At 60.9% G+C, this 17,170-nt stretch overlaps 1 protein-coding gene across 1 annotated transcript; it reads right to left on the bottom strand.

The window, feature by feature from the left end:
• Positions 1–331: 331 nt before the first annotated feature.
• Positions 332–16,159, bottom strand: LTHEOB_5062 (AMP-dependent synthetase/ligase; the record flags this gene model as incomplete). The annotated part of the gene is made up of 7 exons (XM_035514166.1): positions 332–11,284; positions 11,439–13,037; positions 13,092–13,523; positions 13,581–14,468; positions 14,535–14,990; positions 15,104–15,858; positions 15,922–16,159. 7 exons carry the CDS (start codon positions 16,157–16,159, stop codon positions 332–334), a joined length of 15,321 nt encoding a protein of 5,106 aa, XP_035374504.1.
• Positions 16,160–17,170: the final 1,011 nt, after the last annotated feature.

Genomic DNA, 17,170 nt, shown 5'->3' on the forward strand with positions numbered 1-17,170 from the left:
CATGCATGAGCAGCTGAAGCAAACGTCCGATTTTCAGAGATAAAATGTTTCTTTAACGTCTGGAAATGTGCTTTAAGTGCTTATTTGGGGACAACTCAGTTAATGAACGGCAGAACGACTGACTATAGGTTAATAATGACTGATGAACAATCGATTACAGAAAGATTTGCCAGAAAACAGGTCAACTGCTGCAGAAAAACAAAATCTGGTGTATCCTGCCTAAAATTGCGCATAAACTACAAATAGCTATCAACAAACGGAGGACTTTTCCCCAAGTCTACAAAACACCACGAACCCAACACCAAAACCCACAACCAAAACCGAAATCTATCTAAATCTCCCCCCACCCTTCACTCGAGACGATCTCATACGACTCCGGCGTCGGCGCGTGATCCGGCGACATGTCGCCCAGCGATGACGAATCATACCCTCCTCCTCCTCCCTTCTCCTGCTCCTGCCCCAGCAACACCCCCCCATCCTGCACCGCACCTTCCTCCCCCAGCAGCAACGCCTTCAACACTCCCTCGCCACCCCTCCACAATTCCTCCACATTCCTACACAGCATCTCCACCATACGCCCCACCACATCTCTCGGTACGCGCTCCTCCGCGAACAAGACATCGATCCTGATGCCCCCTACTCCTGAACTCCCACCACCGCTGCTGCTGTTTCCTGGCACCGGCGTCGCCGTGACCTGCACGTCCGCCGCATCCCACGGCGCGACGGCCCAGCCGAGCTCGCACTTTGTCGTGGTTGCTTCCTCCTTCTCCGCGCCTTCACCCCAACCAGGCAAACACCCCTCATCAAACGTCTTCGCCGCCGCGATATTATTCCACAACAATAGCGATCCGAACCTGGGCAACACTTCTCCATCGCCACCACACCAATCCGTGCACCGCCTCACCAGCCGATCCGTCTCCAGACACTCGTACGGCAGCGCGGCGAGGCGGGCGTCTTCGACGGCGGAGAGGAGGGCGTCTGCTGATGCTGCTGATGCTGCTACATCCTCGTCGCCACCAGCAGTAGTGTTGACGTACTTCGCCAGTTTGACCCGCACCGGCACCGTGTTCAGCGTCGGCCCGCAGACGGACGCGGCTGACGACAGGGGCAGGGCGCGGTTGGCGATGGCGCGGGCGAAGACGACGTCGTTGTTGTTGTTGTTGTTGCCGGACACGCTGCGCAGGACGAGGGCCCAGGCGGTGTGGAAGAGGGTTTCGAAGCTGTGTTTGGTCCTGGTCGTGGCCTTCTGCTGCGGAGCGGGACCGCCGAGGGCGATGTGTTGCGTGATGTGGCCGTTGACGGCTGTTGTCGTTGTCGTTGCCGTGGCTGCGTTGTCGACAGCAGTGTGTGAGTCCCGGCGTGCATCAGTAGCGATAATGGGCGTCATGCGGGAGCCCTTCAGCTCGGAGCGCCAGAAAGCCTCGGCGCCGCTGGTGGATTGGCGGTGGCGCCAGGCGTGGAGGTGGCTGGGGAAAGATGGCACAGGAGCGAGGTCGCGTTGCTCGTAAGCGGCGCGCAGGTCGTCGAGGATGAGGGGAAGGGTGATGCCGTCGTAGAGGCTGTGCGGGATGCGGATGATCAAGCGGCTGGCGTTGAGCTGGCGGTGGATGAGGAAGGAGAAGCGCAGGCCGTGCTTGCCGTATTGTTCTGGGCGCTGGCGGCTGGCTGAGATGATAGATGCGGTTGCTTCTTCCATGTCTTTGTCTTTGGCGGTGGTGTGCTCCTCCCACTCTGGCTCATGGGAGCGGAAGACGACTTGCATCAGATGCTGCTTGAACGGCACGAAGACGGTTCGCAGGATCCCGTGGTGGGCGACGACGCGGGAGCAGGCGTCCCTGACGCGCTGCTTGTCGATGGGCCCGGCGAAGTGGAGCCAGACGTGGTTGACGGTGCCCTGGTGGGGAGACATTGCGGCCTCGGTCATGGCCTTCTGCACCGACGTCGCTTCAATGACGTCTTCGACCTCGTTTCGGCTCACCGCGAGCGTTTCTCGCAGGAACGCATCGACGTCCGCGCCTTCAGGGAACGCAGAGAAAGGCTTGTACTCGGTCGTTGGCTCCATCTCAGCCGAGGGCTCGCACTTGGCGGCCATTTCCGCGAACCGGGGCCGTCTCATGATGTCGGCGACGGAGAGAGACAGGCCGGCCTGGCGGGCCTTTGCCGCGAGCTTCATGGCTGACAGCGAATCTCCGCCCAGCTCGATGAAGTTGGCGTCGGTGTGCACGGCGTCGACTTGGACGTCCAGAACCCTGGCCCAGAGGGACTGCAGGATCTGTTCCATCCCCGTCGTTGGCGCGTTCCCGGTGATTGCTTGAGCTTCGAGTTCGCGATTCTGGTTCATCGCTGCTGCCATTTGCCGAAGGGCTTTGCGGTCGACCTTGCCAGCGGCGCTCAGGGGAAGTTGTGGGAGCGGCAAGAAGACGCGAGGGACCATGTATGATGGGAGGGCTTCCCCAAGCTTGGCCTTTGCATCAGCGAAGACAGCTGTGAGTTTGTCCTGATCTTCCATCTCTTGGTCCCCAAGGGCGACAAACGCAGCCAAGTAAGCAGACGCTGCATTTCCCCCCTCCGGCGTCACCAGCTCAACCGCAACATCGCACTTCTTCTCCACCGTCCCCACACAGCGCCTCAGATTCTGCTCAATCTCCGCGAGCTCGATCCTCTGCCCACGCACCTTGATCTGAGCATCCTTGCGCCCAACAAACTCCAGCGTCCCGTTTCCGTCCTCAGCATACCTTACCAGATCGCCCGTCTTGTAGAAGCGCTGATCGGTCCGGCCAGCAAACCTCTCTCTCCACTTCGGAGCAGCGATGAAAGCAGCAGCCGTCTTGTCGGCATCATCGACGTAGCCACGACCGACGGTCGGCCCCTCGAGGACCAGCTCGCCGACGGCGCCCACCGGCGCCAGCCTGTCGTGCGTCTCCGGATCGACGACCCACGCGCGGACGCCGGACAGCGGGCGGCCGATGTTGCGCGGGTTCGATTCAACATCCATAGGCGCCATGGAGCAGCAAGCCACGGGCGTGCACTCGCACGGCCCGTACGCCTGTAGCAGTGTAACCTTCTCCCCCCACGTAGCCAGCAGCTCCGCCGTCGCCGCCTCGCCGCCCAGCACGACCGTCTCCATCGACGGGACGGCAGCGGGGTCGAGGACGCCGGCGAGCGAGGGCGTCATGAGCGCCCAGTTGGCGCGGCGCGCGGCGATGGCGGCGGCGGGATCGTCCTTGCGCTGCGTTTCGGACAGGACGCATGTGCAGCCGCCGGCGGCCCAGATCATGAGCGTTTCGATGATGGAGGCGTCGAAGCTGTAGGACGCGAACTGCATGGCGCGCGTGCGGGCGTTGACGTGGGCGCGCGCGGCGAAGGAGAGGGCGCCGGCGACGATGGCGCCGTGGGTGATGACGCAGGCTTTGGCGGCGCCGGAGGTGCCGCTCGTGGTGACGACGTACGCGGCGTCGGAGGGGGTGATGGTGACTGGGGGGCAGGGGTCGGTGAGAGTGGTCATCTCGTCTAGGACGAGGCAGTGACGGACGGTGTGGGTGAGGAGCGCGTCGAGGCCGGTGGACACGATGACGGTGGTGGCGTGGACTTTGCGGCAGATGGACTCGAGGCGGGCGAGCGGGTGCGCGGGATCGAGGAGTAAGAAGGCTGCACCGGCTTTCATCACACCCAACATGGCCACTTGCGTCCACTTGGACTTTTCGAAGCAGAGCGGCACAGTGTTTCCGGGACCGATGCCCATGGATGTGGTTAGGTGGCCTGCAAGTTGGGTCGCTAGCACATCCAGCTCGGCGTAGGTCAGGTCGCCATCCCAGGAGGAGACGGCTGGTGCGTTAGGTCGGATACGTGCATAGTGTTTGACGAGATCATGCATGCAGAGGTCGGCGTAAGGCACAGGGTCCAGCTCACGGTTGAACTCGGAGACCTCCTTCGTGTCTTCGGGGCTGAGGTAGTTGACGTCGTGAACTGTTTGGGCAGCTCCGTTGCCGATCTGCTGGAGCACATGTTCAAATTGTCCGAGTAGACGGTGAGCTTGTCTGTTGCTGGTGAATTGAGAGTCAAAAACGAGGCTGGCGTCGATGTTGCCGTCGGGCAGCATTTGGCAGAGCAGAACGAAACCGTAGTTGGTGAAACTAGAGACCAGCTGGGCGTCGTTCTCACTCATAAAGAAATTGTCTGAGCTATCCTCATCCTCGGCGCTAGCAGGCTGCACGACCAACAGGCTGTTGAAAGTGCAGGCTGCATGGGCGCTGGCGCTGACTTGGCGGATTCGCTGCAGTCCAAGGTGCTGCACTGGATTGATGCTGACGTCTTGTGCATTCTTGGCCAGTTCAGTAACTGTCATGGTACCATCCAAAATAAAACGTAACGGAATTGTGGCGAAGGTGGGGCCGATCATATCTTGGATACCGTCGACCGGGGCCGTTCTTCCGGAGAGGGTTACGCCGATAACCACGTCTTTCGAGTCGGTGTAACGGCTGACGAGCAGCGCCCAGGCAGTTTGAATCATGGAGCTTGATGTGTTCTCACCGCTGCGCCCGAGGATGATGCGTCTTGTTTCGTGGGAATCGGGCTGTGGGACGATGGAAGACGACACGGGTGGGAAGGCAGTGCGTTCTGCACCTTCCAAGTAGGAACGCCAGTAATCCTCCGCCTCCTGTGGATGCAGTCCTTGATGGAGGTACTGGATGAATTTGTTGTACGGTGGTGACTGCGGCACGGTTTGATCCTGGTATAGGGAGTAAAGTTGCTGTAAAATTAGTTTCCAACTCCAACCATCAAAAACAGAATGGTGGGTGAACAAAACAAGGTGCTGGGATGTTCCTTGAATCACGACACCAGCGCGAACAAGGCGGTTGCCGGACGACATCGGGATTTGTCGAGCTTCCCTGAGGTAGTCGTCCAAGTTGTTCCCGGTTGCGATTTCTGCTTGTTCCTTGACGACAACTTGTACGGATCCCCATCGGTCCAACTGAGTGATCCTTGTGCGCAGTACAGGTGTGATGGCCACGAGAGCCTTCCAAGCAGCTACAGCTCTCTCGGTATCAGGAACCGGAATGACGCATTCAGCAACGTACGCTCCTCGTTCAACGTTTGACAGAGCCATGAGGCCCTCCTGCAGAGGAGCGCAGGGGTAAATGTCTTCAATCGCGTCAGCGTCAATCTGGCAGGCTGCAGCCACCTCCTCGACCAAGGCGTTCGTGTTGCCATTCATCATGGAGAAAGGCTCGATAGCATCATAGGATGCAGCGGTCGGTTCGGGCTTGGTTGCCAATTGCGCCATGTCCGCCAGCACTGGATTCTCGAATATATCCTTGACTGTGAGGACAATATCCTGCCGGCGGGCAGCTGCAACGAGCTTCATGGCATCCAGGGAGTCTCCACCGAGGCGAAGGAAGCTGTCGGAAACGGTGATATTGTCAAGTCCGAGGACGGACATCCAGAGAGCAAGCAAACGCTGCTCCATTTCAGACGGTCCACGGGTCACCTCTTGTTCCGAGATCTCCTTCGCATCCGGAGTTGCTTTTTTAGTCGCCACCATCTCCCGTAATTGCAGACGGTCAATGTTGCCAGCCGTAGTCCGGGGCAGGCTGCGCACTGGGAGGAAAGCCTTGGGAAGCATGAACGATGGCAGAGCGCGGCTGAGCCTGTCTCCGGCGCTGGTAACAAGCGCATCGAGGAGCTTCTGCGCAACATCGTCGTCCACGTATCCGTGCTCGAGCGCCACGAACGCCGTAAGAGATCCTTCATCCGTGACCTGCACAGCAACCTGCCGGTCCCACATGACCTGGCTCACCATCTTCTCCACGTCGCGGGCCACGAACCGACGGCCATCTTGCAGCTCAACGAGCTCTTGCATGTCTCCAATCACCTCCACCTCGCCATCTTCTCCGAGCCGGGCGAGCTTCCCAGTCGCATACACCCGCTTCGAGCGAGCAAAGCCAAGCTTCTCCAACCACGCAGGCTGCACGGCACTATGTCCAGCCGCGGCCTTCTCAACAACAAGCTCGCCAACAACGCCAATCGGCACCAGCGCATCGCGGTTCCGAACATCGACAACCCACGCATCGCGCTGCCGGAGACTGTCCAGGTCCTCCGCCGCCAGCAACTCGACGTCCGCAACAGCCAGGTCAAGCCCGCCATCCGCAGCTGTCAACAGCTGCCTCAACACGTGCTCAAACTGCGCAACCATGCGCTCGACCAGCGGTGCCCCCAGCACCCTATCATCATGCGTCGCGCTGGCTTTCACATTCGCCTTGTTGTCGTCGGCGTTGTCGAACACGCACTCCAGCAGCAGCGGGTACGTATGGAAAGTGCCCGTGTCGAGCACGCGGCCGTCGTGGACGAGGTCGCAAACTAACTCCTCCTCCTTCTCACCGACCTTTTTCTTCCTCTTCTCCGGATTCAGCGTCAACAGCGTCCGGAACTCGCACGCCGCGGCCGCGTCGTCGCCGAGGCGCCGGATGGCCTGCAACCCGCGGTGGCAGTGCGGTATCGCCGCCGCGCTCTGATCTTGGACGCGGCTCAGCAGCGCTGAGACGGTTCCTTCGTCGTCGCCACCACTGAGGTTGATGCGCAGCGGCGCCGTCGTCAGCGTCGGGCCGGGGATGCCGGCGACGTCTGCGACGGGCGTGAGGCGGCCGGACTGCGCGATGCCGAGGGTGACGTCTGTGGACGATGCGTAGCGGGACAGGACGAGAGCCCAGGCGGTCTGCAGGAGGGTGGCGGTCGTGATGTTGCTGCTGCTGCTGCTGCGCGGCGACAGTGGCAGGGAGATGGCGCGGGAGACGGTGCGGGAGGCGCGGGGGGTGTAGTCGAGGAGGAGGGGGAGCGGGAAGGGCGTGGGTGTGGTGGCGCCGGCGAGGGTGGTGCGCCAGAAGGTGTCAGAGGCGGCGGGGGAGAGGGTGTTGAGGTATTTGATGAAGCGGCTGAAGGGAGGAGGGGGTGCGCTGAGTGATTTGCTGGAGGAGTGGTAGGCGGCGCTGACGGCGTCGGAGAGCATGGCTACGGTGGCGCCGTCGTAGATGGCGTGGTGGGCGGTCCAGATGAAGGTGGTGGTGCTGTTGTTGCTGGTGATGAGGGCGTAGCGGGAAAGCTCGTCTCCGAAGGACATTGGGATGGTTTGGTTGCGCTTGACGTAGGCGTCGACGCTGGATGCTGTTCGCCAGTTGATCGCTGGCTTGGATGCCTTCAGCACAGCTTGGAACATGCCTGCCTCGCCAAGGTGGACGATTCTAGTGCGGAGGATGTGGTGAGTTGTCACGACCGACTCCCACGCAGCCTTCAACCGCTCTATGTCTGTCCCACGCTTCAGATCAAGCACGATCTGCGCGACGTAAGAGCCAGCCTGCTTCCCTGATGCGGTCATTAGTCCTTCCTGCAAAGGTGTGCAGGGATACATGTCTTCCACATCGCCCACCATGACCTTGCAGTCAGCCGCGGCATAGCGGATGTGTTCTGAGGATGCATCCGGCATCAGTGAGAACGGAGCGGCGTCTGTGTCGTTCTTCTTGTCAGCGCCGCCCAATGCCGTCATGCATTGCGCCATGTCGCGGAGGACAGGCATCTTCATGATGTCGACCACGCGCAAGGAGAAGCCCTCCCGCCTGGCGACACCCGAGAGCTGCATTGCCGTGAGGGAGTCACCTCCCAGTCTGAGGAAGTCGTCCTGCACGCCGACTTCTTGCGGATCGTCCAAGCCGAGCGACTCAGCCCACATCTCCTGGAGCCTCCGCTCCATCTCCGACGAGTGAGTTTCCGATCCCGATCTCGCCGGGACATCTTCGTCGACGGCACCGAGCTCTCCAGCCGCAGCCGCAGCCGCAGACCCAGAAGAAGAACCGCGACGACCGACCGCCTTGAGAACATCCCGCACAACCCCCTCCCCATCATCCACCACCAGCCTCCTCACCACCTCCTCAAACCGCCCCACCATCCCCTCCACCTCCGCCCTCCCCATCGCCCCCGACGCATACACCACCTCGACCTCCACCCCCCTGCCATCCGCCTGTGGCTCGCACACCACCGTCACCGGATAGCTGTACGAGCTCCCCACCTCCACGGCCTTGGACTCAACCACCCACTCATCCGCCCCATTATCGGCCTTCGGCGGCTGCACAACAAACAAACTCCTCACCCCCGCAACCGCAGCCCTCGCTGCCACATCGCGACTCCGCGCAAGCACGCCCTGCACCCCGCGCAGCCCCAGCGCCTCATGCGGCGCCATGGCCGCCGCGTCGTCCTGCACGCGCAGGAGGACGGCGGACAGCTTCTCGTCTGCCGCGGCACCGAATGCGATGCGAACAGGGACAGCCGCGATGGTCGGACCCGCGAGGGCGTCGGCGATGCCGGGCAGCGGCGCTTGGCGGCCCGAGACGATGGCGGCGAAGAGGATGTCGTGGGTGGAAGTGTAAGAGGCGAGGAGGAGGGCCCAGGCGGTGCGGAGGGTGGTGGCGAGGGTGACGGGGGTGGTGTGGGAGGAGGAGGAAGAAGGGGGGAGGCGGATGGTGAAACGGCTTTCTGTGTCGGGGGAGGCGGTAGTTGTAGGTGGGAAGGGCGTGGCGGTGGCGTTGGAGAGGTAGGTTGACCAGAAGGCGGTGGTGGCGGGGGAGGATTGGACGGTGGTGAGGTAGTCGATGTAGTTGCGGAAGGGGACGGGGGTGGGGGATGGGGTTGGCGTGGTCGTGCCGCTGCTGTGGTAGAGGGTGCGGAGGCGCTGGAGGAGGAGAGAGACGGAGAAGCCGTCGTACAGCGTGTGGTGGGCGAGCCAGACGAAGGAGCGGGTGCGAGAGGCTCTGTCGCTGATGATAGCCACCCTGCTCGCGGAAATGGTGGAGGTATGTCTGCTCTGGGCGAGGAACGCCTTCAAGTCATGGCTCTGCTCCCATTCCACGGCCTTCTTGCGGAGCACCACCTGCATTGGTCGAGGCGGTTTAGTTTGCACCGTTTGAAAGATGACGGTGCGGAGGATCGTGTTTTCCTGAACACACACTTCCCACGCGGCGCGGAACTTGTCGAAGTCGAAGTCGCTTGGGAGCTTAACGGCATGATATGCCATGTAAGCGGTGGGGTTCTTCGCCGACTCAACCACAAACGCCTCTTGCAGCGGTGTGGCAGGATAGATGTCTTCGATCTCATCCTCGCTCTTCAGCTCGCAGGCCGCAACAGCCTCAGCTCGAATCGATGCCGCCAGACCGCCGATCAGATCAAACGGCTTGGACGTTGGGGCCTCATCAAGCTCCAGAGGAGTCTCAGCCTGCATCGTCTTGGCCAAGTCCCTCAGAATAGGATTCCGCAGGACCGAGGCAACAGACAAGCGCATGCCCTCAGCCCTGGCCGCCGCCACCAACTTCATTGCGAGGAAGGAGTCGCCTCCGAGATGGAAAAAGTTATCATCCATCCGCACCTCTTCAGCAGCGAAGCTAGGCAGCACGGCCGCAAGCATGGCTTTCAACTTCATCTCGACAAGCGACTCAGGGGCGCGCCCCTCCCCCACCGCCATCCTCGCGGCACGCTGCTTACTCCCCAGTTCAGCCGCCATGGCGCGCAGCTTCTTCCGATCCAGCTTCCCCGACGACATGCGTGGGAACGGCTCGTCGGTGACGGCCACGATCGTCGACGGCACCATGTAGCGCGGCAGGCGGCTCGGCAGCTTCGTCTCGAGCATTGCCACCGTCTCCGCAACGTGATTATCTGTAGCACCGACAATTTCGACCATCAGGACGAGCTTCGAATCGACCACCTCGACCGCCAGGGGTACGGTGGTCGGCAGCACGAGTGCAGCTTGTTGCTCGATCTCGGACAACTCGACGCGCTGCCCGCGCACCTTGACCTGCGAGTCGTTGCGCCCGACGAACTGCAGCTCGCCGTCCGCTTTGAACCGGACCAGGTCACCGGTGCGGTAGAAGCGGCGCAGCTCTGCGGACGGCGTGGCAGCAAGGAAGTCCGGTTTCTCGACGAACGCAGCGGCCGTTTTGGCATCAGCGTTCAGGTAGCCTCGTGCGAGACTCGGTCCCTCAAGCCAGAGCTCTCCCGCCGCGCCGACCGGCACGAGGCGCGGGCGCGACGAGGACGCCGTCTCAGGATCAACGACCCACGCGCGGCAGCAGAAGCTCCTCCCGATCGAAAAGCGATCCGACGACGGCTGCACAGCCGTCTGGAAGGTAGCGTAGACAGCCGTCTCGGTCGGACCGTACGCCTCGACGAGATGCTCAACGCCTTGGGGCGGGGCCCAGGCGCGGAAGATTCCCTGCTTGATGACCTCGCCGCCGGTAATGACGGTTCGGATGGTCGGGATGGACGACGCCGGCGCGAGGATGTCGAGCATGGTCGGCGTCATGAACATGGTGTCCGGACGGAGGGCGTTGATGGCGCGCGCGACGTCGTTCATGCGCTGGGCGTCGGATATCTGGCACACGCAGCCGCCCGTCGTCAGCGTGCTCCACAGCTCGAAGATACTGGCGTCGAAGGTGTAGGCTGAGAATTGGAGCACGCGGGATGATGGGGTCAGGTTGATGAGCGGGCTGTAGCGCGTCGAGCTGGCGAGGAATTGCGAGTGCTGCATCATGATGCCTTTGGGGACGCCGGTTGTCCCGGAGGTGAAGAGCACGTAGGCGAGGTTGTTGGGCGTGACGGTCTCGTGGAATTTGCGGACTGGGAGGTTCTTGATGAAAGAGGGCGAGACTATGACTTGCTGTACGTGCTCCTGGAGTCGGGCTGCCGTCTTTGGTGATGCCACGACGATGTTTGCTGAGGTATCTTTTAGTAGCCCGAGGAGTCGGTCAAGTGGCGCCTCTGGATCGAAGGGGACGAAAGCACCGCCAGCCTTCAGGATCGAGAGCATGGCGACGACAGTCCAGGTGGACTTCTCCATGCACACTGGAACAATGCACTCGGGACCAACTCCCAGATTGTGCAAATGGCCTGCCAGCTGTGAACTGAGCTGGTCAAGTTCACTGTAGGATAGCTTGCCGTCCCATCCATACACAGCAGGGCGATCTGGCTGCTGCTTGCTGAACTGCTGAATAAGGTGGTGAATGCAACTGTTGACGGGAGCACTGGATGCCAGCTTTGCGTTCCACTCTTTCATGCTGGTCAGGTCTCTATCGCTAATCACCTCGAGATCACCGACTGCAGAGTACGGGTTCTTGACGATGCTCTCTACCACCTTTGACACGGTGGCAGCAAGGTTCTCTGCCTGAAGCTTCGAGATTTTCGAAGTCCAGTACTCAATGACGAGGTCGATTCCAGTGTCAGAAACATAGCCGAGGAACGTGGCGGCGTACTAGAAGGGAGAAAGACGCTCCGTTAGCAAAGAATCCTTCTCATGGCCAGTGGGTATTGCAAGAGGGTTTGTGCTTCCGTCTGGAGGAGAATCCCATTCTCCCATAGCAATCATCCACCCCGATATTTCAAAAAACAAACGAAAATGCGCTTACCTCCGTCGGATCCATCTCCCTCACAACCCTCACCTCGACCCCCTCTCCCCTCTTCTCTCCCCCCACCACCCTCTGCAACGACATCGCCGTCCCGAACAACACCTCGCCCCCCTCACCCGCACCACCCATCGCATGCACCACATCCGCCAACGGACACTCCCGATACGGCATCTGCTCGATGCCATCATCCTGCACCTTCCTCAAACACTCCAGCACCGTCGCCGTCGGCGGCAGCCGCGCGCGGCAGGCCTGGATGTTCGTAAACACGCCGAGCGCATCCTCGGCGGCATCGACGGCGCCGCGGCCGCTGCTGAGGTACCCGAAGACGGGGTCAGAGGAGGTGTTGGTGTAGGCGCGCAGGACGAGGGCCCAGGCGGTTTTGAGGAGGTCGGAAAGCGTGAGCCCATGCAGGCGGCAGAAGGATGTTGTGGTGGCGGCGTTGATGGGGGGCGTGACGGGGGCGAAGGAGAGGGTAGGGTTGGCGGAGTTGTTGTCGCTCCAGGGGGGCAGGTGGCAGGGTTGGGCGCCGGCGAGGTGCTGGGTCCAGTACTGCAGGGACTGTGTGTGCGAGGAGGGGGGTGGGGAGGTGATGTGCTCGATGTAGCTGCGGTAGGAGAGGCGCGAGGGGAGGAGGGAGCCAGTGGGGGTGTAGGCGTGTTGCAGGTCGCGCGTCAGGATGCTCGTGCTGCTGCCGTCGATGCAGACGTGGCTGATGTCGAGGCGCAACTGGAGCGTGGTGGAAGGATTTTTTCCGGGCCTGGCTACGAGGAGGCGGTGCTCTGGCTGGCTGGCAGCCCACGGCTCGACGGGATGCGCTTCGACGTCGTAGACGTGAGCGATTGCCGCTTTCGCTTGGCGGAGCACGACTTGGTCGAAGCTGCCGTCGCCGCGCACGCTCTCGACGAACACGGTCCGCAGCGCCGCGTGCCGGTCGATGACAGCCTGCCACGCGCGCTCGAGACGAGGAACGTCGATATTGCCGTTGGCCGATTGGACCTCGAGGAAGAGCTGCGAAGTGTAGCTGCCCCTGTCGCCAGCCCGGCTCAACAACATGCCGTTCTGCATCGGCGAGCAGGGATACGCGTCTTCCACCTCCTCCGCCTCCACACCCATGCCCGGCAACACCTCCCGCGTCAGCCGCGCCGTTTCCGCCGGCTGTGCCCTCAGCAGCGGAAAGCGATCCTCCTGCTGCTGTTGCGTCGGCAGGGCACCCAACTGTGGCGCCACGGCGGCGAGAACGCTCTCGCACTCGCGCATCCACTGCCCGATGCGTTCGCGGTGCCGCATACGCGCGTTCATGGTGAAGGACAGCTTGAGCCGGCGGCCGCCGTCGACGACGTTGCCGAGGATCTCGACGAGGCCGAAGCGCGGCAGCGCGGTGCCGAAGCCGTCGAGGTGCATGAGCGTCTGGTTGGGGACCTCGGTGAAGAGGCTCTCGGCGCGCTCCAGCTGCTGGTATTTGCCTGCGTAGTTGAACGTGATTTCCATGGGCGGATAATGTAGGCTGGCGGCGCCGTAGTGCTGCTTTTGCTGGCGGCTTTTGTAGTAGTGCGAGGCGAAGTGCGCGAGACCTTTGTCGGGGAACTGGGCGCGGAGGGCCTTGATCTCGCGGATGGTGTCGGCAGGGCTTTTGTACGTCTTTTGCGAGACTACCATGGGCAGGATCGTGGTGAACCAGCCCACCGTGGAGGAGAGGTCTATGGTCTCATCCCAGGATGGTTCTCTGCCGTGGCCTTCGACGAAGAAGGCTGGGACTGGTCTTTCGGGGAAAACGGCGTGGAAGGCAGACATTGTAGAAGCAAGCAATACGTCCACTGCCTCAACCTCGAGAGAAGACTGGCTTGCAGCACCAAGGATCATGGATGATAGCTTCTCATCCAACACCAGCACCTCAGTGACTGCGTCTCCGTAGGAGTTTGGCAGCTTGTTCATGCCCCAGAAGCCGTAGTCAGGTTCAGGAAGCTCGAAAGGTAGCTGCTGTGGCGGAAGACTCCGAATGTATCTTTCTTGGAGCTTGCACCATTTCTGGAACGAGCATCCATTAGTAGGAGCAATGATTCCACCTCTTGTGATGTGCTCCTCCAGCTGGTTCAGGATGACACGCCACGACACGAAGTCGGTTACGAGGTGATGGGCGCAGACAAACAAAAGCTGCTCCTTTCCACCTCTGGTGGTCATGAGGTCGGCGCGGATAAGGGGACCGTACTTAATATCGAGATCTCGTTGCGCGTCCTTGATGATGGGCATCAGCTCTGATTCAGAGGTGCTGTTGACGATATGAGAGCAGAGTTGATAAGACTCCAGCACCTCGTCAGAGATGTACTGGAACCAGCATCCACGCTTCATCTCGAAGAACCGAGCTCTCAACATCGGGTTGTGCGAAACGACTGCCTCGAGCGCATTATCGATGGCATTCCGCGTGACATTTCTGTTCAGGCGGAGCAGGAAGCTGATGTTGTCCTGGTTGTCCCCCTTGGGCGAGAGGTGGAAGAACAACTGCTGGATCGGAGAGAGCTTGAAAGGTTCCCCCTCATCCCCCTCGTCGTCGGTGGAAGGCAACGATTCGGTCTTCGGAATGAGCTCATCGACCATTCCAGAGGTGATTTCCGCAATAGTCTTCTTCTGAAGAATGCGCTGCACAGTGATGGGCAGGCCGACAGCCGCCGCCTGCGACACGACCTGCATGGCCGAAATCGAATCGCCGCCGAGGCTCTGGAAGGCGCTAGTGCGATTGATCTCCTCTTCAGGCACATTCAACACGCGACTCCACACCCGGCGCAGCTCGTTCTCCGCACGGCTGAGCTTCGACTCGGCCGGCACAGCAGCAGGACTCTGCTTCCGCGACAGCTTCGCCTCACCCAGGGCACGCAGGCCCTTCCGGTCCACCTTCCCATTCATAGAAATGGGGATACGCGGCACCGCGATGAACGCTGATGGCATCATGAACTTGGGCAGCACGTCGCGGACCTGCTTTTCCGCAACCTGCATCTCCGCATCCAGCCGCTGCTGGTTGACCTGGTCGTCGACACCCTCGCACCAATCGCCATCGAGCGCGACGAAGCCGACCAGCACCCCGCGCCCGGGGCCGTTACCTACCTTTCTCTTGACCAACTCAACGATGATATCGCGAGGCGGCTGCATGGCGCGGCGGAACTGGACCTCGATCTCGCCGCACTCGACGCGCTGGCCGTTCAGCTTGACCATGTCGTCCTTGCGGCTGACGTACGTGAAGCTGCCGTCTGACTGCTGCTCGACGAGGTCACCCGTGCGGTAGAACCGCAGCGCGCGCAGGTCCGTCTCGGTGGGGAAGAGGCGAGTGTGCCATGTAGGGCGGCCGATGAAGACGGCAGCCGTCTTCTCCGGCTCGTCGAGGTAGCCGCGGCCGACGTGCGGGCCCTCGACGAGTAGCTCGCCGACCTCGCCGGGCGCGGTCCGCACGTTGGGGTTCTCCGGGTCGACGACCCAGCAGCGGCCGGCGACGGCGAGGCCGATGCTCTTGCCGTTGGACTGCGGCGAGATGGGGGGCGTGCATGTTGCGACGACGGATGCTTCCTGCAATCGAATAACAAAACATGTTAGCCTTCTCTTCTTCATATATGCAATAGACGACAAGGTTCTGGTAAAAACGGCCCTCAAGGGGGCGGGGCGGGCTGGAAAAAACTCACCACCTGACCGTACGCATTCATCAACACCACCCCCTTCTCGACCCACCTCTCCAGCACACCGGCCGACATGGCCTCTCCCCCCTGCACCAGCGTCTTCAGCCCCTCCAGCCCCCCACCCTCCACGAGCTCCAACGCCCCGATAAACGAGGACGTCAGGATCGCCCAATCCGCCCGCATGGTCTTGACCGCATCCGCGAAGGCGATTGGATCCAGCCGCGCATCTTCGGACACGACGCACACGGTTCCGCCGACGACCAGCGTCGTCAGCATCTCCGTGATGGACGCGTCGAAGTTGTACGACGCGAACTGCACGGCGCGCGTGGATGAAGTCATGTGCATGGCGGTGGCGTGGCCGAGCGCGCCGGCGACGAAGGAGCCGTGCTCGATTAGCGCGCCCTTGGGCGTGCCGGTGGAGCCCGAGGTGTAGACGATGTAGGCGGCGTTGTGGGGTTGTGGGGGTGGTGGTGCATGGTGTCGGGATGAAGAAGAATTGGTGGAGGTGGAGGAGCAGGGGGAGGATGGGGAAGATGACGAGGGTGAATTGGCGGCAGCATCTTCCAGTTGCCGGAGAGCACGCTTGTCGAGACAGAGCGCCCGCGGGAGGAGCTGGGCTAAGCGTTTCTGCGAAGCCGGAGAGGTGATGGCGACGCGGGCTTTGCATTTGCGGATGATGGTGTCGAGACGTTCCGTAGGGTGGGCAGGGTCGAGCAGTACGAAGGCTGCTCCCGCTCTGAGGACAGCGACAATGGCGACGACTGTGGATGCATCGTGTTAGGCTACTACTGCACAGGCAGGGGTTGGATAGATGGCCGGAATACCTGTCCATATTGACTTCTCGAAACACAAGGGTACGATGACTTCAGGGCCGATGTCAAGCTCATGAGTCAAGTGGTCTGCCAGCACTTGCGAGGCAGCGTCAAGGGCGCGGTAGGACATAGACTCGCCATCCGATGAGCAGACGGCCTCTGCATGGGGTCTTGCATGGAAGTGTTCTTCGATCAGTTCAGGGATCGTGCGGTCGTGAGCCGCAGCTTCACGTCCGTATGGGGCCTTCATTGCAGCTAAGTTTTGGAAAACGAGCGAAGCTGATCCGTAAAACGAGCGAAGAAGATTCTGAGGGACTGTATAGCTCTCATAGATTGTTTGGGCTGAGAAAGATTGCGATTTCCCTTGGCTCTTGTAGGGAGCTGAGCTCTGCCACTCTCCAGAAAGGAGCGTGGACGATTGCCACTGATGCCACCGCTAAACCCATCACACCTCACATCTGTGCGTTCTAGATTTCAAAACGAAGTAAAATTTCTTCTGGCGCTCGGAGCAAAACAACAAGTCTAGTAAGTGTGATGTGCGCTGTACTAGGTTCAGATGCCGAAATGCGCACCTGTCTTGACACAACCGACAAGACCGAGAAAACCGATCCATAGCCGAGTGTCTTGGGCATGGGAAATGTCCATGTGGTCCGATATTATCGTGCAGCTGTACCCACAGCAGCGTGAGTGTCTCGCATCTGACAGGCCTCTCAGCGCTTCTTCTGGCCCAACCACCGCCAGCACGACAGATGCGGTTGGTCTCGGCAGGTGATGTTACCTCTTCTGGGCCCGGCAGGTCGTCACGGCAGCCATATGCGGTGCCGCATTCAGCACCTCCTACTGGACAAATCGTCATCCGTCCACTGAAGGCGAAACAAGTACAAAAAGAAAGCATGCAACTCAGTGGCAATTGCAACCTTTGCCTAGTCATGTATGCAGGTCGGAAAGCACGGTCTCGCGTGCAAAAGCCTTCCTAAACAGGGCTCCCCCCACAGCCTCGAGCACACCACAATCGGAAGGGATGTTTGCCAATGATCCTCGTTTGGGACCAATGCGGTTTCAGAGAATACGGAAAATCGAATCTGGACTCCTGCGGATGCTCATCTCGGTGGATCACTGGGGTTCTGGATCCCAGTACCAGGTCATTTCGCACGACATTGCAGCAGCGAACATTGCCCTTCACGGCAGTTGCAGGATGATCACTTGGTCGCGAATCTGTAAACCGGTCAGCAGCAGCGTATGGACCTGCGTTTAATCTCTC

Source organism: Lasiodiplodia theobromae (assembly GCF_012971845.1).
Source record: "Lasiodiplodia theobromae strain AM2As chromosome Unknown scaffold_13, whole genome shotgun sequence".
Taxonomy (NCBI): Eukaryota; Fungi; Ascomycota; class Dothideomycetes; order Botryosphaeriales; family Botryosphaeriaceae; genus Lasiodiplodia; species Lasiodiplodia theobromae.